The 26115-nt window shown below is 48.5% G+C and overlaps 1 protein-coding gene across 1 annotated transcript in view; it reads right to left on the bottom strand.

The window, feature by feature from the left end:
• Nucleotides 1-26115, bottom strand: part of IRAK2 (interleukin 1 receptor associated kinase 2) — a 1381573-nt gene that overhangs the window by 236465 nt on the left and 1118993 nt on the right. The window contains exons 9-10 of the mRNA XM_069643462.1: nt 10104-10290; nt 2900-2962 (exon numbers count right to left, since the gene is read on the bottom strand). Coding sequence (XP_069499563.1) covers nt 2900-2962; nt 10104-10290 — 250 coding nt within the window. The remainder of the gene's footprint in view (nt 1-2899; nt 2963-10103; nt 10291-26115) is intronic.

Consider the following 26115-nt stretch of genomic DNA (forward strand, 5'->3'; position numbering starts at 1 on the left):
CACCTCCCCAACTCTGCTGTTCCCCCGGGAGAGTCGCTGGCGTCCTTGAAACACAATGCAGCCTTCTAATGTGGGATCTGGCCTTCACCACGTCTCTTTCACAGCCTGTCGGAGGCAACGACATCCAGTAGGAAACTCTTGGGGTTTTTGACCCGCTGCTCTCGTCCGTTGGTCCGTTGCTCTGCTCCAGTAGGTTTGCCTTTGCCCCAGTAGTGCTGCTCATACTGGTGTTCCGCCTTGTGTCTCTAGGTTCTGCCTTTTATCCGTGTAAAGAGAGCTAATTGGTATCAGGTGTACGCACTTAAAGTCAAGTGCCTGACTTTGCTTGACCTGATTAACAGAACAGGTACTGTACGATGTATGAGAGTTAGTCTTGTTACTCTCAGTCACCCTCTTCAGTGTTTATGTAAAAAGGGGGATCGGGGGTTGGGACCTCGGAGAATCCTAAAAAATAGGATGCGTTAGATGAACAAAAAAGGGGGGAATACTGTATCTCACCATCGGCTACCTCACCCCCACTCCCTGAAGACCCCTCACCAGGTGATCCTCTTGCACTGGTCCACCCAGAGGGTCTGGATACAAAGACGGTGGCCGTGCCCTGGCCACCTGAGAGATAGATCCCCCGGGGACTAGCCAGTGAGACAACTTCCGGTTTCTCACAATATGGATGAGGTATCCTCAAGAGAAGAAGGGGAATACCATGCCTTGTCCAATGGTGCCCTGATACTCGCCCAGAGGTTGTCTCCCCCATGTGATCTTCCCTCATATAGCGGCCTTCAGGGCCAGGTAGCGGCAGCCATCCCCTGGCCACATTGGGAGAGGTCACTGCAAGGAAAGGGGCGATGACACCATTGGATTCATCACAATACAGTGCAAACACAGCTGTAAAGCGACAGAGCCTCTACAAAAGGGACATAGTGATTTGAAGCTGGAGGAGCCGGAGGGTGGTCAGTGCTCAGCATGTTGCGCCTTGGAAAGAAGATCTTTTAACTCCTTCCTAAATTGTAGGAGGTTGCCTGTTCTCAGAAAAGATCAGTAAGTTATTTCAGATTCAGGGTGTTTGTGGTTGTTCGAGATGCCATCGGTTTTAGGGCCACTCATGGTCAGTCTACTCCTGCTGATCCATGCATCCAGAACACTGACACTCAAAGAAAGTTCTGGGAAAACAGTATGGTTGGGCTTGACACTTTAATGCAGATCAATCTCTGTATTGATAGCACTGAAGTGGAAAGTCACGCCTAGAAACACTTGTGTACAAGTCCGTTATAAATCACTTATATCAAAGGGGAAGTAAGCAAGTCTCAAATATTGGATAGACAGGGAAAAAGAGTGACCAAAACAAAAGTATAGAGGGTTATACAGACACGGACATGACATGACATGATACAGACATGGTGCGGGTGCTGAGCGGGTGTAGAGCGTGGATTGGATGTAGAGTGCAGAGCGGGTGCTGTGTGCAGAGCAGGTCTAGAGTGCGGAGCGGGTGTAGAATGCACAGCGGGTATGAAAGGATGAACAAAGCAGAAAGGATTAACAGGGTAGAATGGGTGGACAGAGTGGAACGGGTGAAATATATGGAGGGAAAGGGTGAAGTATGGAGATGGAAAAAGTGAACTACGTGGATGGTTCGCGTGAAGTATGTGGATGAAACGAGTGAAGTACATGGATCAAACGGGTGAAGTACGTGGATCGAACGGGTGAAGTACGTGGATCGAACGGGTGAAGTACGTGGATCGAACGGGTGAAATATGTCGATGTCGATGGAACGGATGAACTGGTGTAAGATAGGTGAAGTGGGTGGAACGGGTGAAATGGTAGAACAGATGAAGTAGGTGGATGAACAGGTGATGTGTTTGCAACCAGTGAAGTGGGTGGAACCGGTGAAGTGGGTGGAACAGGTGAAGTGGATAGAACCTGTAAAATGGGTGAAACCAGTGAAGTGGATGGAACGTGTGAAGGTGAAGTATGCGGATAGTTGATGCATGGAGAAAGGATAACGTGGGTAGAACGAATGAATGGAGCATTGCATAAAATGGTTGAATGCATAAAATGGTTGGAGTGCATAAAATGGCTAGGAGTGCATGGACCGGACTGGAGTGCATGGTACGGACTGGAGTGCATGGAACAGACTGGAGTGCATGGAACAGACTGGAGTGCATGGAACAGACTGGAGTGCATGGAACAGACTGGAGTGCATGGAATAGACTGGAGTGCATGGAACGGATTGTAGTACATAGAAAGGCGTGACTTGCATGCAATGGTTTGGAGTGCATGGAATGTGGGTTTGAAAGCGCATGGAAAAGAACGATTTTGAGTGCTTGAAACGGTCGTAATGCATGGAAAAGTCGGAGTACATGGAACGGATGGAGTACATGAACTATTGGAGTGAGCCCGATCTCAAACACCTGAGGTAAACCACCATATCACATCTACATGCTTACTCTCCTCTTTACACCACCACTCAACTAGAACACAGCGATACTATGACACCATTCGGTATAGCTGTTCTCATACCATCATATGCCTCATACTCCCCATCACCCTAACTAAACACTGCTGGTTACACACCCTCCAGCCTAGGCGTTTTAATCAGGCCTAACGCAGCCAGAATCGGTCTAGATAAATACCTGCCAGAACGAACACATACTCCTGATCTCCCAACCACCACACCTACTGCTAAGAAGCGGCTATCACACGAATGCCACACCAGCTGCACACATATCCGGTGCGCACACGCACCTTTGACTCGCTCTAATCTCTCTACTGACTTGAACTTCGGTTCCCGAGGGCGTTCAACCTACCAGCACCTTGAGACCATACCAATGGTACATAAGGCGCTATATAAATGCAAAGTAACATAACATAACATAAGCACTTGCTACATGTGTTTGTCTCTTACCAGATACACTGTTCTTTTTCCTTCCTCCATTGCCTTTCTGTCAGTCAGCAACTCTGCTAGCACCTAAAATAGACAGCATCAATCAGGACCACCTTAGATAGCACATGGAGTCGTGATTTCCAGACCAGTTAATAGTGTACGTGAAGCGCATGTGTGTGTATTATCATGCATATCAATTCAATCAACTCTAGCCCACTGAGTATATATCATTGTATCACAAAATCATGAAACTGAACCATGTCATAACATCTTATACTGGATGAGTTTAGGTCATTTCTTGATGTAGAATCTCCCATAATGTGACTTGTCTCCAGGCTGCATACATTTAATGGGGGTGCCCAAGTTGCAGCATGAATCAGGATTTTAAGCAATTACTGTCCCTGAGTTGGTCTATGGAAACCTGAAGCTCTACTTTTAAACAACAAACTGACAAAACCGATGATGAAATTGTGCTGCTATGCCCATGTATCACTTTTGGAGTTGGTCGGTCCATCCTGCTGATGCCACGGGTACTGGTAGAAAATCACAGGAATGCCACCAAGATCACAGCCAATGCACTTGTCTGGCAAAAATGTCTTCCTCTCAGGTAGATCCAGACAACCCCAACTTAGATACTATCCATTTCAGCACACATACCTTGCCTATGATGTTCCCAAGCCTCAGCAATCTCCTCCCTCCTCTACAATGCCTACACAAGGCCACTGAATGAAAATTGTACGCAGATGACACCCACCTTAGAGTGAAAGTGAAATGCGCTCAGGAAATAGACTAACTCCTTCCAGGCTAACCATTCAAAATCCCTATGGAGCAGTATGCAAGCCATTCTCTGATTCATGTGGTTCAGCAAACTCGTGGTCACAAATCTGAGAATGTAGTTCTCGGTTCACTCCACCACTCTGCTCTCTCTCACTCACCTGGCGCCCCCAACTGGGCATGCTCCCCTTCAGGACAGTCTGGAATGGACTATACCACTTAGATTACAAAATTCCGATGTGCTTCCAGATCAACCACCTAATTAAATATCAACTCAAATTAAGCTACCATGTAACATCCCCTACATCAACCCTTCTACAATGCCTCTGACCAGAGGACCAATTCTTTCTAGAATGTACTATGCCAATTGTCTCCACTCTGTTTTTCACAAACCTCTCCCTTAAAATGTCAACGGATCCAGAAAAAAGTCTTTTGGTTGATCATCATCAAGCCCTATGACCATGACCACATGTCCGCTACCCTGGCTCAAGATCAGGCTGCTCAAATGACCTCAATAAGTTCAAGTGATAACAGCCAAGACACCTCACATCTTCACATTCTGAATTCATACATTTGTCAGGATTCTAAACAATGACTAGGTGGCCGCCACTTTGCCATCCTTGCACCCACCCTCTGAAACTCACTAGCCTCCAATCTTCGTCATGAAGACAACTACATTAACTTCCGGCGATCCCTCAAAACCTTTATTCCCTCAGGCCGTTTAAAGTCCCCTTGCCTCCTTAATTGTTTGCCTCCTCTCGGAACAGATCTTCAGATTGTATAGGAACCCTATACGGAGTCTTATAAGAACCCCAAATAAACATTTAAAGATCCCAAACACACGATCGTAGGATATCAGAAAAAAACTCCCATTGAAATGCATCGATGAAATCTAGTCACTTTCTGGTTTCTGCATTGTGGAATAAACCAGCCCCAAACAGCTGTCCCTGCACCCCTCGTGCAAACTCTCTTACATGGGGCTGCTCTTTCCCCCTTGTCCTCGCGCTCGGGCGCGTACCGTCCCAGCTGATCAGCAGTTCTACCATGCTCCAGCTACTCACGATCCTCGCGTGCATATCCGGAAGCGGTATTCAGCAGTTCCTCATCTTCAGTGATCCTCGTGCCATCGGACGCATTCCTGCAAATTCAGATTAGCTGTTTTTGATCCATTGGATCTCGCGCTCACTGCGCGCACCTTCTCCCTCGTGAATCCTGATGTCTTGAGACAGCGCTGATCATGCGCCCAGCAGCAGCTCCTCACCTTGCAGAGGTAAGCCCTCTGGCCCCCATGCTTTGCCACGCCCCCCCCTATGTATAGAGATTTCCAGTGAAAATGAAAGTACTGGCTGCCAAAAAGAAGATCCGGATTTTAAAATGGAAATGACATTTTAATAACTTGGAAAGTTGCATTTTTTGTAGTTGCACACGTGTCCCTGCAGCCCCTTGTTTGCTAGAGAAGCACATTCAGATGCAAGTGTTTTTCGGTGTTGTGTGCCCCTAACCTACTTTACTGAGTGCCCTGACTTCCATTTTGCTGCACCTGGCGCCCACTCCAAAATGGCTGCTTGATTTGTCACTGATCTCTTTGCTGGCTGACCTGAGCCTTGCTGATTGGCTCACCCCTTCTACAACTTCCGATTGGGGGGACCGGGAGGTGTGGAGCCAGCCTGTTTTCAAAGGCCCATTTCTAAGGCCCCTGTCTGCTTCCTGTCCGTTGACAGGCCACTACATGGAACCTCTACCGCAACCCAACCCTCCTCGAGGTTTCAAACCCTGGACAACCATGCTTCTGCTACCTCACTCTGCATGGGCTAGTCACCTCCTCCTGACTGCCCTGTACCCTCATCTCTGCCTGTACTCTCAGTTTCTCCCTGCTATATATTAATCAAGGCATTTCTGTACTCATCTTTACCCTCTTACTCTCACTTCATTTCCTAAACAACAGGGCCATATATGAAACTTGTCAATCAAATCCGGCTGTATTTTGCATTTAATCTGAGTATTTAATCTGGCTGTATTGTGCATTTAACTTTGCCCATTGATTGTAACCTGCTAGCCCAGTGAGTGTTCCATAATGCTGTACTTGCACACTCCTCCCTCTGCCCCCCTCTCCTACCCATGGCGCTTTCTGTTTCTCCCATCTTTTCCAACTGCTTCTCTATCAACTATCCTTCCCTTCTCACTAAGTCCGGTAAGAAGAAGTTTAAAAAGGATATCTTGGCCTCTAGCCCAGGTCTCCCTATTGCTGATACCTATTCCAGCGCCTCTTCCAGACAGACCCTCACTGACATCCTCTTTGTCGTTCCTTCGCCGGATCTATGGACCCCACATATGATCTCTGTGCTCTGTCCTGTCTCCTCCTCTCCCATTAATGGTGGCACTCTCTGGGACATCCTCATGACTCCTCCAAAAGTCATCTTTAATGGCACTGTCATGGCCCAAGGTCCTCAGGCCAATCTCCTCCTCTTCGATAGGCGCTTCCCTCGCCTCATCAACTTCCTTTCCTCTCCTCTTCTCTCCTCTCCGGCTGTACCTTCCTCTCATTCCTTGGCTACCTTGCCCACTCCTCCCGCCTCTTCTGCCCTACTTCAGACTACCTCCACTCCTCCCCAAGGCGTACCTTTGATTTGTACCCCTCCCCAGAAGGTCTTTAAGGCTGGCAACCTTCTGCATCTTGCCACTCTCAACTCTCGCTCTGCTGTCAAACACTCCTCTGACATCTGTCGCCTCCTAGAAGAACTGGACCTTGATGTCCTCGGTCTTACTGAAACATGGTTCACGGCCAGCTCTGTCACAAGCGTTGACACTCTCCTCCCCGACGGCTACAAGATCCTCTCTGTGCCCAGATCCACCCGACCCGGTGGTGGCATAGACCTGATCTTTCCTGAGTGGATTCCTGCCACTATCATTCCCATTCAAATCTACTCCTCTTTCGAATGCCTTGTCTGCAGGCTCTCAATTTCTCCTACTCACTCTCTTACTGTGGCTACTATCTACCGGCCCCCTGGTCAAATCACCTCCTTTCTCTCTGAGTGGGCGGACCTCTCCTCCTCCCTCCAGGCCTCAACCACTCAACTCCTCTTCCTTGGTGATTTCAACATCCATCTTGATTCTGCCTGTCCCTCTTTTTTGCTCTTTCGCGACCTCTGCGATTCCCTCTCTCTCTCTTTTCTCCCCTCTGGCCCGACTCACTCTGCTGGTTCTCTTACTGTGGCTACTATCTACCGGCCCCCTGGTCAAATCACCTCCTTTCTCTCTGAGTGGGCAGACCTCTCCTCCTCCCTCCAGGCCTCAACCACTCAACTCCTCTTCCTTGGTGATTTCAACATCCATCTTGATTCTGCCTGTCCCTCTTTTTTGCTCTTTCGCGACCTCTGCGATTCCCTCTCTCTCTCTATTCTCCCCTCTGGCCCGACTCACTCTGCTGGTCACACAATTGACGCGTTGATCTCCTCTGGCCTCCCCCTCTCGATCCCTTTGACCACTCCTCTCTCCTGGAGTGACCACTGCCTCCCCTCCTCTCATCTCTCACTCTCTTCCCCACAAGCCAAGCCTACCCCTACACTGCCACCTACCTTCTCAGACATTCGGCCGATGAAGCGCGTGTCAGTTGAGGCTTTCGCTTCCAACTTCTCTCCCCCCCTCCTCCTCCAGCTGACTCACACCCGGACAAAGCCCAATCCCTTCTCTACTCTTCCATCACTGATACTCTGGATGCTCTTGCCCCGTCATGAGGATCCGCTTGAAGTCCAAAGCCAAGTGCAATTCCTGGTTTGTCTCTGACCTAGCTACACTCAAACGTAAGTGTAGGGCGGCTGAGAGGAAATGGAGGACTTCATGCTCATCCTCAGACAAACTGGCCTGCCGCCTGCTCCAAGGGCAATACCGACTCTCTGTCCGCACCGAGAAGAGAGTCCACATTCAAGCCAGTGTTTCAGCGGCATCAAACAACTCGGCCGAACTCTTTAAAATCTGCAAGGAGCTGGCCAACCCTGCTGCAGTCTCTACCCTTCCTGTTGCCTCCCAGGCTCTTTGCAATGCCCTTGCCTCTCACCTCATCTCAAAAACCCAGGACATCCTGTCCACCTTCTCCTCCCCTTCCCCTCCATTCCCCTTCTCATCTTTGTGTGTTGACCCTCCCGCAGCCATCCCCCCACCCTCCTTCTCATCCTTTCCCGTTTTCTCCACCGATGAGGTCGCTAGACAAGTCCGATCTATGACAGCCTTCTCAAAACAGGTTCACCCCTGTTGGTTTTGGAGGAACAAGGACCACATTGGCACCCTCGCTCCGGCCCTTGCGGATTTCTTCAACCGCTCCTTTGCCTCAGGATCCTTCCCCTCTCCTCTAAAGCACTCCCTTGTGCAACCTCTTCTCAAGAAACCCACAGCTGATCCTGATCCTTCTTGTCCTGCCAATTATCACCCAGTTTCCATTACTCCCTTTCTGGGCAAACTCCTTGAAAAGCTGGCCATCTCCCAGCTTAACCTTCATTCTCATTCTGTCGGCTGTCTCCACGACCACCAGTCTGGCTTCAGAGCTGCCAGAAGCATGGGAAAGTGCTCTCCTGAACATCCGTGAAGACCTTCTCTCCAACCTTGACTCTAGCATTCCCTCTGTCCTCATCCTACTCGATCTCTCTTCTGCCTTTGACATGGTCAACCATACCATCCTGCTGAACCGTCTCTGTGATAATCTGGGTATCACTGATCTGGCTCTGGCCTGGCTGACCTATTTCCTCTCTGATCGACCCTCCCAGGTCATATTGGGGTCCTTCCCATCATCTATCTCCCTCTCTACCTGTGGTGTTCCCCAGGGGTCTAACCTCTCGCCCTGGCTTTTCAACCAATAACTGGCAACTCTAGCCCGCTGCATTGCCATTTTCTGCTCAAATTTCCAGTGTTATGATGACGACATTCTACTCATTTTCAGGCTGCCCTCGACCACCTCCTCTTCCTCTCTCATCTCTGACTGCCTCTCTGTGATTCAAAATTGGGGTTCCGCCAATGATCTTTGGCTGAACGCCAGCAAGAATGAGATCCTCCTCATCGGCACACCTTCTCCATCCTTTCCCCTCACTCTTTGGCTGGCCTCGCTTGGCCCTCTTCCTCCACCCACCTGCGTGGCTAAGAATCTCAGGGTCATCTTTGATTCCACACTTTCCTTCTCCGCCCACATCTCTGATGTCTCAAAAAAAATCAAACTTCCTACTGCACCTCCTCAGAGGTACTCTACCCTTCCTCTCCTTCCCCCAGAAGCTCACTGTCTGCCAAGCACTGGTTCTCTCTAGGTTGGACTATTGTTAACAGCCTCTTTCTAAACCTACCTGCCTCTACCCTCCGCAACTAATCCAGAACAGAACTGCGAGACTTGTCCTTGGCCTCAAGCCCTGGGATCGTATCTCTCCAGCTCTGAAATCTCTCCATTGGCTCCCAGTGGATGCAAGGATTAAATTCAAAACCCTCTGCATTGTCCACAAGGCCTTCTGGGGCCTGGGTCCAAAATACCTTCAGCTATCCCTCCGCAAATACCTCCCCTCCCGAGCTCTTCGCTCCTCTACCTCAAACTCCCTCAGGTCAGTTGTTTTTCAAAGAAACAAGCTGGGGGTAGATCTCTGTCTTCGGTGGTGCCTCCCTCTGGAACAGCCTCCCTGCCACTCTAAAACTTGAGGAGAACCATTACTGGTTCCGCAAACATCTCAAGACCTTCCTCTTTGCTTCTTCCTTTGCCCACCCTCTCCCCTGCTGACCTGTTCTCTTCTGGCACTGTGTACCTGGCCACCCTCTGTCCACCGGGCCCCGGAACCTGCTCACTCTGCCACCCGCACTACCTCCGGACCACCCCTTGCACTGGGGTCTTTATCTGTACCCATACAGTCCGCCCGCCCCCCTTTCTTCCTGCACTTATCAGTCCTACCCTGTCTGCTGCTTTAAACCCAGCACTTGCTGGCTGCACTACCACGGTTTGTTGCCTTTATTATTATTATTTTTTAATTGTTTATCTGTTTCTGCTCCGCACTTTCCACTTCTCCCCCCTTCCATGCACTTTTCCCCTTCCCTTCTCCCATGCACTTGCACGTTCTCAATGTCACTGGGCCTAGTGAGAACCTTGTTTTGTTCTCCTTTGTTGCCCTCCATCGACTTGTTGCGCTCTGAAACTCTTCGTGTACGAGCGCGATAGAAATAAAATATCATATACCCCTAGATCTGCTATTATTACCTCATGTTTCAGATGCTCCTGCATCGCTAGCAGTGTTACTATCTTCTATCTTGTATATTTTGCATTGCATATCCAACTGTGCATTGATGGTACCTCATAATTCTTGGATCAATGCAGAGCATGGGTTTGGAATGACACGAACTAGTGCCGGTTCAATAGCAAGAAAATCCATGGAAAATGTGCCTTTGAACAACTGCAGACCCAACTAGAAAGGACGATGAACTGAGTACATACTATTCCACAGCCGAAGATGTCAACTGCCGCAGTTAGCTGTCCACTTCGGATGTACTCCTCTGGAAGGTACGCCTGGCACGCAGTCAACATCTTGGTCGTAGTCCGGGTGTAGTCCGTCTTCGTATGGAAGCGCACACCTGAATGTCCAAGTTTTGGTGTAAAGTATTCATCCAGAAAGACATTGGAGCTATAGCCAAACAAAACAAAGGAAACCTATTATAACATGATGATCAATGGAAATAAAAGCCCACAACCTCGCTGAGCATTGACTTTGCAGTTATCACATGTTTTTAAAGACTTTTATTTGAAAGGCTGCAGTTTGGTCGTGCACTTTTGGTTGAATCGACTAATTATATATCCCTGTGTGCATATAAATATATGTGGGAGTTGGGGGTGTGGTGATTGGCAGCTGGGAGCAGGAAAAGGTCTACACAGGGAGGTCCCCTGCGCCACAAAACAAAACGCACAAAGAAAAACAATAAACGGGAAATTCAGGTTTATCAAAAGTACACAACCAAACTGCAGACTTTCAGAAGAAAGTCTTTCAAAACATAACAAACCCATCTGGTGGCCATACAATTTCTTTATTTCTTTTTATTTCTTATAACGCGCAACTCACCGTCAGGCCTCTGTGCGCACAGAAAACTAGACAAGACAAACAACGTAAAAAGCATCAATAGCAAGAAAAGGTTTTCAAGCTCCTGGAAGGCCAAACAAAACTACAAGGAGGTGCCTCTCAATCGTTTGAGTTGAAGAGTCAGTCTTTATGGCTTTCCTAAAGTTACCAAAATTCAGAACATACTTCAGGAATGGTGGACGTTTATTACAAGACTAAGGGCGCAATAACCAAAGGTCATCCAAGCAAAGTTCTTTTGTTTAATATGTGCCTGCTGGAGTCTAAAGTACTGTAGGGGTCACAGTTTCTCGTAAGATAACCAGGGGCGTTACCTATGCAACATTTATGTGTCAAGGACAAGATTTTGTGTGAAATTCTGTGGCAGAACGGAAGCCAATGGAGCTCACTCCTGGCATGTGCCATCCTTTTGAGACCTTTTACAGCTCTGACTGCTCAGTTCTGAATGATCTACAGTGATTATAAATTTGTTTTGAAAGTACCTACCAACAGGCCATTACAGTCATCGATTTTTGTATTAATCAGAGAACTAGCAAGATAGGCCAGGTTGTCAAAAGGTGGATAAGGCCTAATCTGCTTGATTAGCTTGGTCGTGGATCCAAGGTGTGCAACGTGTTTATTCATGGATAGAGTCCTGAACGACTGCCAATGTCTTGACAGATGATACCACATGAATGTAACAGCTAGTGATTACAAACTGGCAAAACCTTTCCTAAAGTTTCTTCAATCTCTAAATGGAACCCACTGTGAGCAACTTCGTTTTGCTGGCATTTAAGGCGAAAGAGTCCAGGTCTGGACCAGTGAATAGAAACCAAAAAAGTGATGGGTGGAAGGTTTTGAATCAATCTGAACCACTGGCATTGCTCTGAGTGTCACAAGTCTCTCCCATTCTCACCTGTTTTTCTTGTTTGCTTGTGACCTTCTTTGGTGACTTCTTTCGCATGGTCTAGGATTTATATAAGCCCGTGTGCTGGTCTTCGGATTCCAGCATGAGAAAGATGTTTATACTCCAGGATACGTTCAAAAGTCCAGGACGGCACCAGGAAGGAATAGTGTCCGAGCTCGGAGGCACGGAACGCCGTGACTCGAGCGTGGGCGAAAATCCAGGAAGTTCGGAGGTAAGTTAGAGGAAAGGAAGGAAGTAGGAGGATTCAAGGAACTGGGAAACATGAGTGAGGAAAAAGCCCCGAGCGAACTCCGACAACACACGTCCAACTACAGCGAGCGGTAGCGTTGAGACGCGGAGCGCCAGGGGGCGTGTCTGTTTTGTAGTGTGCAAAGCGTGGAGCACAAAGTCTGGCAGGGTGCGTTCCGGATCAGCCGGCCATGTTGGGAGGATTACTGCATTCAGTCCTCTATGAGTCAGGGACCACGAAGTCCAGAATGGACGCAGGCGACGGTTCATGACAGTATGCCTCCTCTGAAGCCCAGCTCCTCCGGGTTTGCCTGGATGGATAAGATGATATCTTCGAATCAGCCTGGGGGCATTCATGTTTGACATGGATTCCCAGGTGCGTTCACTAGGAGGATACCCTTTCCATTAGACCAAATATTGTAGTTGACCGCGTCGGTACCTAGAGTCACAAATTCTGGAGACCTCGTATTCGAGTTGGTCATTGACAATCACTGGGGTAGATCTTGGAGCAGTTTGAGAGGGCTGAACATATGGTTTAAACAGAGAAGTGTGGAAGACTGGATGGATCCTCTTCCATGATTCTGGTAGTCGGAGTCGAAAGGCCAATAGATTGACAATTTCTTTTATAGAAAAGGGTCCGTAAAACCTGGGAGCCAATTTATTTGGCCGTAGGTCACGTGGTGGGAGTTTTGAGGATAACCAGACCCTATCGCCTATTGAATAGGAAGGTCCTGGTCTTCTTTTGGAGTCGGCATAATGTTTAACGTCTCTTCGGGCCTTTTCTATGTGTTCTTTAGCTTCCTTGTGCACATTGATTAATATCTCAATCCAGGAATCAATTGCGGGACCTGGGGTAGGGCGAGGAAGAATGGACGGCAGTACAGAAGGATGAAATCCTTGACTACGGAAGAAAGGACTAGTCTTGATAGCTGAATGATCCGAATTGTTGTATGCGAACTCGGCCACAGGTATTAGCAGTGACCAATCATCCTGGACCTTGGTGGCGAAGCAACGAAGATATTGCTCAAGGGTTTGGTTTACTCGTTCAGTAACTCTATTGGTCTGTGAGTGATAACCCGAAGACAAGGCATGTTGGATTCCCAGTATACGACATAACTGTTTCCAGAACTAGGATATGTACTGGGGTCCTCGGTCAGAAATTATCTTGGAAGGTAGTCCATGAAGTCGGAATATGTGTTCTAGGAAAATTCCAGCAAGTTCGGATGAGGATGGTAGCTTGTTTAAAGGCGTAAAATGAGCCATATGTGTGAACAAATCAATGGTAACCATTATGGTTGTGTAGCCTCTGGAAGACGGTAGTTCCACGATGAAATCCATGGCAATGATTTCCCAGGTTCTTGTTGGTATTGCCGGTTGGAACAGGAGACTTGCTGGTCTTTTATTGTCGTGTTTGTTCTGGTTGCAGACTGCACAAGTCTGGACGTGGATCTTGATATCGTCCTTCATCCTTGGCCACCAAAACTGTCTTTGAATTAGATGAAGGGTGTTGGTGATGCCACGGAGTCCTGAATGGAAGGTATCATGACATAAGCTTGTGATCTTTTGTCTGAATCTAGGAGCAGGGATAACCAATCGATTATCCTTGAATAGATATCCGTCTTTTGTTTTGAGTTTCCATCGGTTGTTTCTCCTAAACTCCTTCCAAGGTTCCGAGGAGTGAGTTTGGATTCGGATATCCTCCAGGAGAGTAATTGCTTGAGCAACAAATATAGTGTTGGGAAACATCTTAGGAAAGGTCCGGTCTTCTTAGGTTTCATAATCAGGACGTCTGGACAAGGCATCGGCTATAATGTTATGTGTTCCAGGGAAATGGTGGATTTGAAATTGGTATTGGGCAAAAAAGAAAGCCCAACGGGCTTGACGACTGTTTCTGCATTCTAGGGATTGTAGGACTTGAAGGATCTGATGGTCCGTGCAGACTTCTACTGGATGTTTGGCTCCTAGAAGGAGATGACGCCAATCAGTGAAGGCCTGACGGATGGCTAACAATTCCTTCTCCAGGACAGAATAATGAGTTTCACTGGGAGTCATGGTGCGGGAAATATAGGCGATGGGATGTTCTAACTTGTCAGCAAGCTCCTGTTTCAGGACTGCCCCAATGGCGTAGTTGGAGGCATCAGTTTTAACAATGAAGGGTCGGTCAGTATCGGGTTGAGCAAGGATGGGAGCTTGTGTGAACTCCGACTTCAACCATTGAAACGCCGAATCTTGGCGCTTTGGCCCATTTAAAAGGAGTGTCTTTCTTTAGTAATGTAACTATAGGAGGCACAATCTCAGAAAAAGTTAGAATGAATTTTCTGTAGAAGTTAGCAAGCCCCAGGAAGGATTGCATTTGCTTTACAGTAGTGGGAACAGGCCAAGAAAGAATGGAATCAACTTTCGAAGAGTCCATTCCAATCCCCGTTTTGCTAAGAAGGAATCCGAGGTAGTGAACAGTAGATAAATGGAAAAGGCACTTCTCGGGTTTGGCCAGGAGTTTGTTTTCACATAGACGTTGTAAGACTGCCCTTATGTGCTCTTCATGTTTTGTATGGTCCTTGGAGTAGATTAGTATGTCGTCAAGCTATACAATGATGAAGAGGAACAGCATGTCAGAAAATACCAGATCCATAAAACGTTGGAAGACTCCTGGGGCGTTAGCAAGTCCAAAGGGCATACCCAGGTATTCAAAATGGGCGAAGGGTGTTCTAAAGGCTGTTTTCCATTCGTCACCCTCCTTTATACGAATAAGATGGTAGGCGCCCCCGAGATCTAATTTTGTGAAGATGTCCGAGATGAGAGGGAATGGATAACGGTCCTTGAGAGTGCACTGGTTAAGGCTGCGGTAATCCAGACATGGCCCAAGCTCCTTGGAATCCTTCTTGGGAACAAAAAACAGAGAAGCGCCCGCCGGGGATTTGGATGGGCGAATAGTTACATTTTCCAAATTGGTATCCAGGTATTCCCGGAGGGACCTTTTTTCAGGTTCTGACAAAATAAACATTCTTCCGAAAGGAATAACTGCCGAAGGTTCAGTATCGATGGCACAATCCTCAGGTCTGTGGGGTGGTAGGGTTTGAACAATGGCTGTGGATAACACATCTGTGTAAGCCTGGTAGGCCCTGGGAATCTGGATGATGTTGGAGACGGTGACTGGTGCTTGCTGAGTTTCTTGGAAGTCATCAGGGGTCTTTGGTAAGGTCTTTAGGGACAAACAGTGGGACATGCAATGTTCCGAACCAAGAAACAAAGAGCCTGCCGCCCAATTGATGTAGGGGTTGTGCTTCTGTAACCAGGGCCTGCCTAGAACCATAGGATAGTGGGCAGATCTTATAATATCAAATCTAATCCTCTCTTGGTGGTGGTTAATGGAAAGAAGCAGCTCCTTGGTTTGAAGGGTTATGGGTCCTGAAGACAGGGGTCTTCCATCGATAGCTTCAACAGGCTGCATAGTCTCTCGTGTTTCATATGGAATGTGATGAGTAGTGACCCAATCATGATCTATGAATATGCCCATGGCTCCACAGTCCACTAATACCATGATGGGGTAGGATTCTTTCTTGGAAGGCAATAGGAATGCCTGTAGAATCACAAGGCTGTTTTGTCCAGGAGAGTTCAAGGAAGGAATTGATGTGGAGCAGACACCACTCTCCCAAAACTGTGCCCCATCTAGGATCAGGAGCTGGCGTTTCCCGAACGCCGTGGGGGAGCGATAGGGCTCTCTCTCACAAGATGTTTATCGGAGGCGCAATACATGCAGAGACCAGTGTGAATACGGCGCATCCTTTCTTGTGGGGTAATGGGTCCACGGAAGGCCTCCAGTTGCATGGGTTCTGGATCCGAGGTCAGGGAGACTGCAGGCTCTGGACTGGTAGGATGGTCTATGGCAGTTTTTTGGAATGAAGATTTAGACTTCTTTTTCTCCGCCCTTCTTTCCTGGATTCGAAAGTCGATTTGCAGGGAAAGGTCCAAAAGGGCCTGGAAGGAATTTGGACGAGCTACCCTGGCTAATTCGTCCTTTATTTCCTCATTCAGGCCTCTTCGAAAGAAGGTGAAACTGGCCTCTTGGGACCAATCAGCTTCCTTCATAAGTTGTTTGAAACGAGTCACATAGGTAAGCATATCCTGGGATCCTTGTCGAAAATCAAGTAGACGTTCTTGAGCGCTGTAAACCTGTTCAGGACGGTCAAACATGGCCTTTAGGGCTTCCACGAACCCATTGTAGTCATCCTGGAGGGCGTCGCCTGAATTGACTAGGGGGGTTGCCCAGGTCAAGGCGGTGCCAGAGAGGTGTCATATCATAAACCCCACTTTTGCTCTAGGGGTGGAAAAGTAGTAGGGCTTGAAGGTGAAATGTACCAAACATGAATCAAGGAAGGCACGAAGGGTCTTTGGAGAACCATCATATTTGTCCACTACTCCACCCAACAACACACTTTCCTTAGTAGCAGAATCACGAGACAGTACTAGCTGCTATAAAGCAGCATTCTCTGCCTTAAGATTTTGAACTTCTGTGGTGAGTTCCTGCATGCCTCGCATGAGATCTTGGACCGCGGCTTCCATCTCTGTATCTGTATAGTTCTTTGGGTGTCTCAATCTGTCACAAGTCTCTCCCCTTCTCACCTGTTTTTCTTGTTTGCTTGTGACCTTCTTTGGTGACTTCTTTCGCACGGTCCGGGATTTATATAAGCCCGTGTGCTGGTCTTCGGATTCCAGCGTGAGAAAGATGTTTATACTCCAGGATACGTTCAAAAGTCCAGGACGGAACCAGGAAGGAATAGTGTCCAAGCTTGGATTTCCTTATTGCCTTCACTTGCCCATTTCTTCTACTCTCCATCATGCATCTTGATTTAGCTCCATTCTTCCTTCTACTCATTCTTCTTCCCTTCTCTCAAGGCCTTCAGCCTCAATTGGTTGTAACGTCTGCATGAGTCTCTGGCCTTCCCATCTTCCTCCTTCTCCTGCACCCGCAACTATCAAATAAGACACTCTTGTGCTCCCAGGATCTCCAATCTCATATATCCTCCTCATCCACCACATAACACCTGCTCCACTCCCCAACCTCTGAATGTACAATCCCTCTGCAACAAGTCTTCCTACATCACTGACCACTTTGACTCTTACCACCCTCAACTTTCACTTATTTCTATGACAGGAACCTGGATCCACCCTCGTGACTCTGCTACACCAGCAGTTCTCCACACGGACTACCTTCTCCCAGACCAGTTGGGAAGAGAGGCAGTGTGGGGTTCCTTAGCAATTAGGCCCTTAATAAAGCCATTCTACTTACCTGACATCAACTCTTGCTCTTTTGAATGTCATTACTCGACTCCTCCATCCTATTGCTCTCTATCAAACTCCTGATTCTCTCAACTCCTTCACTGATCTGCTCCTTCTCCTTGAGTCATTTCCTACTCACGCTGCCATTATCATGCTAGCGGACTTAATGTTCCCAGGCCCTCTGCAGCCACCTGCCTTGAACTCAAATCCCTCCAATCTGACAACTCCCTCCACGACCAGCCTACCTACTCTGGTGGTAACTCCCTTGACCTGGGCTTTCTCTCAAATTCACCCCTCCTCCTCTGACTGCTCCATTGCCCCTCTTCCTCTGATCATGTCATTGTTCAATTTAACATCTCGGTCACTTCACCTTCTACTCCTCATCTCCTCTTTTCAATGACTAAGAGGAAATTCAGGTAGGATTTCTTGCTTTTCACCTTAATAATGTGAGGACCTCTCACCTGTCTCTTTCCCCTATTAATGCCTCTACCAGTGACTGTGCTTTCTCTGACTTTCACTATGCACCTAAGACTTCCTTTGACCAATACTATTTGCTCGCACATTCAGACCTCCCCATCTCCATCCTCAGATCACCTCTGAAATTCATAGCCTCAAAACAAACATGCGCAGTGTGCTATGACGCTGGTGGAAATTACAGACAACTTTCCTAATCCTAGCCTAAAAGATTCCCTTGCTACCCTAACCCCTGCACTGGCCAAATTTTCCTACTTGACAAATCTAATCCCCCTTCGCAATCACCCCTGCAAACTTTCATCTACCCCTTCAATCTTTGCTACTACCTCCCGAGCTAATATCCACTGCTTTCTCCTTTTCTGCTAAGACTTTGCTCACAACTTTCCCTCAAAAAGCTCTAAAATGTGTGACACTGTCTCAACCCCCCTCTCTCTCACTCCCCAACTCTCCTTCGGTCCAACTCCTCTTCCCCTAACTCTTCTACACAACTACTTCTCCCTTACCTCTCCTAATGAGTTAGCACCAATCCTTTGCAGTACCAACCCAACTTGTGCTCTGATCAACCATTTTGCTCCCCAAATGGTCAAAGACTTAAGGCCTCATTACATGGTAGGTGGTAAGTCACCGCCTTTACCGGCATGGCGCTAATAACGTATCCGTGTAGTCAGTAGACCGCTAATAACATGGCATCACGAGTATGCGGGCACGAGCTTAGCGCCATGCCGGAAAGGACTCTACCGCCATGCCGGTAAAGAACCCGTAAAGGCCCTTAGCGGCACCGAGCAAAGCGCTGATAGCACGTCCGCCCTCCCACAAAACGGCATTAGCGGTGACCGCTATTAGCGGTCACCGTAAATAAGCGGAACCGGAAGTAGCCTCATCGCACAGGAACGGGAAATAGCACGGCGGCCATCTTTAAAAACACAATCCATTGCCATCCTCTGCCCCCAGGACCTGCATCCACACCAGAGCCTTCCAAAATCCTTCACAGACCCAGTGACAATGCCCAAGGCAATTAAAAAAGGAGCAGAGCGAGTGGGAAGGGGACCCCTGACGTCGATTGCCTACAACCCGGACTTCACTTCTGGGGTGGGATCTAACTTCTGGACACGTTGGGGCGGGAGTGAGAGAACGCTAGTGATGGGAGACCTCTATGAGGAAGGCACACCACTAACTTTTGAAAGGTGCAAGATTAAATTTAATATCCCTGAGACTGAAAAGTTTCACTATATCCAACTAAGACATTGGATCACTAATAGGAAGGTCCGTGAAGAAGCAACCCGAGAGCCAATGAGCCTAGAGCTCACGATAAAAGAGGGCCAACCTAAGAAAGGGGTGTCGAAATTGTACAGCTTAATGGGAGCAACAGACCCCAAAGAATCGCTTCTTTATATGCAGCAGTGGGAGGCGGATGTGGGGAGATCGATCTCTAGCGAGACGTGGAGTCAAATTTGGCAAAGAGCCGCGAAAAGCTCCAAATGCACCTCCATCAAAGAAGCAGCATATAAAATGTGTTTAAGATGGTACATGACACCTGCACGCATGCACTCTATTAACCCAGACTATTCTATAACCTGCTGGAGAGGCTGCGGGCATCCAGGTGTGGTGGGCCTGCCCGCTTGCCCAAACATACTGGAAGGAAATCCTCAGTCACATCAAGGTGATCCTATTGGGGGAGGCGGTGGAGGGATGTTATGCTAAATCAGGTCCAAAAGCCCATCTCATTACTCACATGCTAAATGCAGCTAGAATAACTCTGGCCCATACGTGGAAGGACAAACAAGGTCCGATAGTGGCCATGTGGTGGGTGAGACTGTGGGGAGTGATGGCCATGGAAAAAACTAGTGCTTTAGCCCATGGTTCCTATACAAAATATCTGGACATTTGGATGCCATTGCACAACTATACAAATGACAGGGAAGAAATGTACTTTAAACCGAGATTACTGCGCAGCATCTCTGTTATTTAAATACACAAGCTGTACTGGAAGAAGGGGTGATCCTTGACATGTATCCGTTGGGAAAAGACTGCACCGTATCCTTGTTGAGATGGTGGGGGGAGGGGGGAAATATATTTTTGGAATGTTTGTATTTATTTTGAAAAACCAAAATAAAGTTGTTAAAAAGAAAAAAAAAAAGGAGCAGAGCGGCAGCACAAGGAGTGTTTTTCTAATGAAGAGTTTATAATGCTCACTGACACGCTTGCTGCCAATGCAGAGGTGGTGTTCGTCAATGACATGGGGCGTGCCACCCTAATAAAAGAAAGGAGATCTGGTCTGAGGTGGCACGTAAAGTCAGTGCGGTGGGCACCACCACCCGCACTGTGAAAGACGTCAGGAAGCGCCATGCTTCGATCTCCGTCTCCGTGTACGCAGCATCCTGGCTGCCAACCGGAACCTGGCCATGGGCACAGGAGGCGGTGGAGGATCACCAATAAAACTAATGGAGTGGGAGGAGACCTGTGAAAAGCACCATAGGGGTCGGATCGATCGAGGGAATCGGCAGAATGGAGCGTGGTGTGCCCACATCGTCAGATGGAGGTGAGTGTCCACACAAAAAAATGCATTGTGAAAGATGTTAGTAGTTCCCCAAATGTGAGCCCTGAATCATCTCATGGATGTGGCCATCAAACATACATGCACACAACCCAGCCCATATGCGTTTCACATCCCAACACGCACACATGCATGCATCACCACAGACACATTTCACCCAGACTCATGCATGAGTGACCCACCCAACAGCCTTACGACCTGTATGCCCAAACATCAAGTCCAAATGCATAGAACAGCATGAACAACAACATCTGCATAAAGCACGTTGACCAATCACCAATGCCATCCCCCTCTTTGTCCCCCACAGGCTCACAAACTGACAGCGATGAGCAGGACACTGCGACGCAGGCTCCCCCTGCTAAGAAACAACCCAGGGGAAAGGACTCAGGCAACACCGCCAGCACGTCGAGGGGCACAGGGAAGAGTGCACTTGCGCAGAGGGCCAAACCCACCAAGCCACCCACGCCGCCAAGGCCTGAAGCTACGCCGGAACCAATTACAGCACCCATTCTAGTAATCCCCCACCCCTGCACGATCCACCGGCGGAAGGGACACTGTCTGCTGCCAATAGTTCCATCGGCGAGGCAGCAGTAGCCACAGCACCCATGTCCTATGTGGAGGACACCTGTGACTTGGCCATACAACAACATACACCCAGCCCCCAGCAGTCAAAAGAACCGAGCCCACACCCCACATCACAATCCAGCAGCCATGGCCAGTATGGTGATGAAATAGTGGCTGCTGGAGTCCACCAGTGTCATCACCTGATGCTGGACCAATAGAACAAGGTGTGGCACCCACCCCACAAGCAAGACACAGTGTCCATGACATGGCCATCATCAGACAGCGGCAGGAGGACATCACTGCGCTGGTTGCCCAGCATGTGGATGAGGCAGCACGTGCGAGGGAGGAGTGCAGGGAGCATGCATGGGACATCAGACAGGCCATAGAAGCCAGCACCAACAGGTTATGTGAGGAGGTGTCACTTGTGAGGCAGGTCCTCAGGCGCATAGCTGACGCAATGGACAGGCAGAACCCCCCACCGGCACCGGAACAACGGTGCACCTCATCCCCTGCCAGCTCAAGGCAGACCAGCCCCTGGCGCAGGTCATTGCGGGCTATGTAGCGCAAAACCCCTCAACCCCCCCAACAGTGGCAGTGGGGATGGGAACTAGGGCCAGCCAGATGTTGCTGACACATGTACAGCTATGCAGCACTGCAGTACAAGCCATTCATGGGAGTGTTGTGGGGGGTGGGGGGAAAGGGTGTTTTGGGAGTGTTGTGGGGGGAGGGGGGAAAGGGTGTTTAGGGAGTGTTGTGGGGAGGAGGGGGAAAGAGTGTTTGCGTAGTTGATTCCATGCTCTTCTTTAACTAACAATACATAACGCACACTGGTGACAAAATAAACCACCGGAGTGGACATTTTCATTGTGTATGAGTGCTTTATTGGTGGACAGGGCCCAGTGTACACTTCACCACAAAACCCAGTGGCCAAATACCCACATCCATTCAACAAAGTTCAACAATGTGTATTAGAAAATGTGGTCGATCAGATGCTGGCGCACAGCACTTCCCTCCTGGGCATCGCCACCTGCATGACCTGCAGCCCCGTCTCCTCCCTCCTCATCCCCATCATCATCCTCAGCAGGTGGTTGCAGTTCAATGTCAGGGGGCATTGGCACATTGCGTCTGATACACATATTGTGCAGCATGACACATGCCATGGTGATCTTGGCCACCTTCTCATGGCCGTACAGGAGTTCCCCGCCCGACCTGCTGAGGCACCGGAACCGTGCCTTCAAAAGGCCAAATGTCTGCTCAATTACCACGCGGGTACGGGTATGTGCACAATTGTATTCCTCTTCGTGCCTGTTCTGTGGGTTCCGTACAGGGGTAAGGAGCCACCTCTTAAGGGGATAGCCAGCATCACCTGCAGGGGTGCAACAATGGGGTGCAACAATGGGTATGTGTAAGTGATTACATCAAGTGGAAGCTGTACACATCACACAATTCAACTTTGCATTGTGTATGACATCCACAAATCCCTGCATGCATGGAGGCAATCAGAGTAACTGCAATGTGGGAAGGTGAGGTAGTCCTTGCAAGTGGACATGCACTGTGCATGCCTACGGCAGTTACTGGCATGTACTGATTGGGACAAGTCATTCGTGTCTCTTGGTCCTGGCAACGTATGTACCACACTGCTAGTGTACTGCCATCCCGAAATTGATGTCCCATGCTGTGATGCGGCACTCCAGTAGTGGTGCACGGGTGTTGATCAGTGCAATGGTTACAGGAGATCCCTTTGTATGCAGTCAAATCTGCATATCCGTTGTGATGTTGTTCAGCGTACCTTTCCAATGTCCATTTTAGCTGCATGCTGCTGCTTTGTGTTATAGAGGGTATGGTATGATGTGCAATGTGCATGTGGATGGATATGGCATGTTTGGCGTAATGGATTGATCACTATGTTGTGCAGATTACTACTTGCATGTGGTTATGTGTCAGGTCCATTGTGGGCTGCCTCGGTGGTCAGTGGTGTAAATCTGTATGTCCATTGTTTATCCGGACATATGGTCACACCCAGTCGGAGTATGCATCCCCCCCCCCCCCAATCACACCCAGTTGGAGTATGCATCTCTCCGCCCCCAATCACACACCACATCACACTGCAATGTGCTTGCCCTGCTACTCACCAAGTAGCCACAAACGTTGTCCAGCATGTCGCTCCATGTAGCGTGGTATCGTTGAGTTCCGCAGGATCATTGAATCATGGGTTGATCCGGGATATCGGGCACAACAATGTGCGATTATCTTGTTTGAGTCACATACCATTTGGACATTGATGGAGTGGTATTGCTTTCTGTTTCGGTAGACTGCCTCATTGTTATGTGGGAACATCAATTCCATATGGGTACAGTCGATTGCCCTGATGCAACTTGGGATGCCTGCCTGTGAATAGAAGCCAACTTTGGTGTTGGAGATCTCCTGGGCTGTCCGTGGCAGGGATATGTGTTCACTTGTGTGCTTCAGGAGGGCATCGAGCACCTGGTTCAGCGTGCGTGAGAATACTGGTTGTGATATGCCATGCATCTGCCCTACCGTATGCTGGTAGGTCCCTGTGCCAGGAAGTGGAGAACAGTTACCACCTTCAGTAGAGGGGGGATGGCAGTACGGATGTCTATGAGGCTCACGATGTCGTTGTGAATCATGTCCACAATGGTGGTGATGGTATCCTGGTACAGACGGTACAGGGTGTGTATCTGCTCAGGGGTTAGGTTGAATGGAATGGCTCTAATCCTGGGGATTGGTGGCTGCCTCTGTGGTATGACGAGGTGCACTGGTGGGGCTTGCTGGGCCTGTCTCGCCCTCCTCCTCCTCCTGCGTCTCCACTGTGCTGCCTGTTGCTGTTGGTGCTGCAATGCAATCATGTCCTCCAGACCATGTAATGCTGCTAGTATTGGAATCATCTTGCTGTGGGAAGGGGTGTGGTGTGCTCCTTTTGTGCTGCCCCAGTCTCCATTGCCTCCACCTGTGCTGATTGTGGCCACCTGTGGCAGCTGGGAACACTGCACATGGTTCCCGGGTGGTTCGCGATGCCAGTATTTCCGCCATGCCGGTATGGGCTTTTTGGGCCTACTCCATGCCGCTATTAGCATTTATGCATGGCTTGTGATGGACTCCTATTTCCACCATGCCGCTATTGCCGACATGAGGGGTCGCGCGCCCGCAACCTTGCCGCGATTAGACACACCGTTCTTAGCAGTGCCGCTAATAGCGGATAGGCCGGTCGTAATCCTTTACTGGCCTCGTTTTTCCCTTACCACCTACCGTGTAATGAGGCCCTTAGTCTCAATCACTTGCCCTTATCTCGGCGAGCTCTTTGACTTATCTCTATATGCTGGATTTGTTTCTGCCTCCTTCAAATCTGTAACTGTTTTACCCCTATTGAAGAAACCCTCTGCTGACCCAAACGTCTAAGCAAACTATCGGCCAGTTTCTGCCCTTTCCATTATTCAAAAGTCCTTGAGTGGGTGGTTTAAGGATAATGGCCCTGGAGAGCCACTTCAATCCTGCTTCTAAATTAAACAGTGTACCGAGACTGCACTCATGCAGGTCTCCACTTTTCTCTCCAATGCTCACCAATCCAACCCTTTCTTATTCGCTTGGAATCCATAAACATCTGACCCAACCTCTCCCCCTGTTGGCAACCCCTAATAATCAGTTCTTGGTCCTCTGCTCCTCGCCCTCTATACCTCTTATCTGGGAAGACTTCACATCTCTTGGCTTTCACAATCACCTTTTTGCTGATAACACCCAAATATTTAATAATTTCCCTCCTTCACGCCAGCCATCTTGGAGCAGATTACCAACTATCTCCCTGCAATTCATCACTAGATGGCTCTCCGCTGCCTCACGCAGAAGTCTTCAAAATGAAAGTCATCTTCTCCCTGCTTCCAATGCCATCCTCTCCCCTCACCTCTCCTGTCTCCTTCCCGCCTGAACTTCTTGCTCCCTCAACCAAGGCTCAGAAACTTGGGGTTGTGCTTGATAGTGACTTATGACTGCAACAATTCATTCCTTCCATTGCCTCCGGTGCTCGTATTAACCTCCTCAACATTCAGAAAGTTTGTTCTTTTCTTGCTAACCACTCTACAAAAACTATAATCAATACTTTTGTTCTCAGCAAACTGGCCTACTGCTCAAGCCTACTCCTTGCCATTCCTCGCTATTCCTTCCTCCCTCTAGACCAAGACCTCAACTTTGCTCCCTGCACTCTCTATAACCTACCCAGATCCTCCCCCACTTCTACCTACCAACAACATACTGGTTGGCTCTCCATGCACAACTGCTCTCTTTTAAAGTGCCTTCTTCTAGTCTACAAAGTTCTCGATCCCCAGTAACTTTCTGATTGCATCTCAGTTTACTCACCATCTCATTCCCTGAGATCTTCCTCTGCACTCTACCTCAACGCCCCACACACCCTCCATGCCTCCTCACTCCAACCTGCTACCCAGAACATTCAAAGGCAGCACACATGTCGATCTCTTCAAAGCTTGGCTTAACCCTCCCTTACGTGCTTAAGAGGGAAGTTCCCCCTGCCCTCTTCCCCCCTTCCTCCCTATCTGACCCCACCACTTGCTCCAGCGATGCTTAACAATGTACTTTTAGATATTTAATTATTACGCTTTAGATTGAAGCACTAGGACGTTTAGGTTAATGTTAACTTTGTAATTCACCTGTTATCTTAAAAATAGTTTGTTTTGTCCCTGGTATATGGCCTAATTCTTTCCCCATTATAAACTGGCTCACTACTTGTTCTCATCTTTATGCTATTGTACAGGCACCTTTTGTGGGCACACTTCCACCATCAGTAAAGGTGTTTCTGTAGCTACTTCCTCTCCTTTCACTTCTCCCCAACAATCGTGTGCATCCTCCTCTCTACTACCTCCACCATTTGATGCCAACTCTTCTCCTACACTGCTACTATTCCTACTCCTCCCACACTACTATTACTCCTCCCACAATACTACTACTCCTCTCCTCCTCCTGCCACACAACTATTCTGGCCACATCACTATTCAGCCTCCCCCTATACTAGTCTTGGTTCCATGTGATAATGTCCCTGCAAAAATGTCACCTGGCAAAAAAGTCGCCCAAGTTGTTTAATGGGACATTATCACATTGCACATGCCGGGGACACCTCTGCAAACCAAAACCTTTTTTGTTCAATGGTTGTGGGGGACACCCCCGCTTCCCTTGACCCCATATATATGGTCACCATATATAATGTCGCCACAACCTTTTCCCTGGGACATTATGTATGGCGACCATATATATGGGGATAATGTTACCGAATACCTCTAGTCTTCACACACCTTACACTACTTTCTCTAGACACTTGTCATACACACAAATGACCAGGCTGAAAAAC

Source organism: Ambystoma mexicanum, chromosome 2p (genome assembly GCF_040938575.1).
Source record: "Ambystoma mexicanum isolate Mex_15411 chromosome 2p, UKY_AmexF1_1, whole genome shotgun sequence".
Lineage (NCBI taxonomy): Eukaryota > Metazoa > Chordata > Amphibia > Caudata > Ambystomatidae > Ambystoma > Ambystoma mexicanum.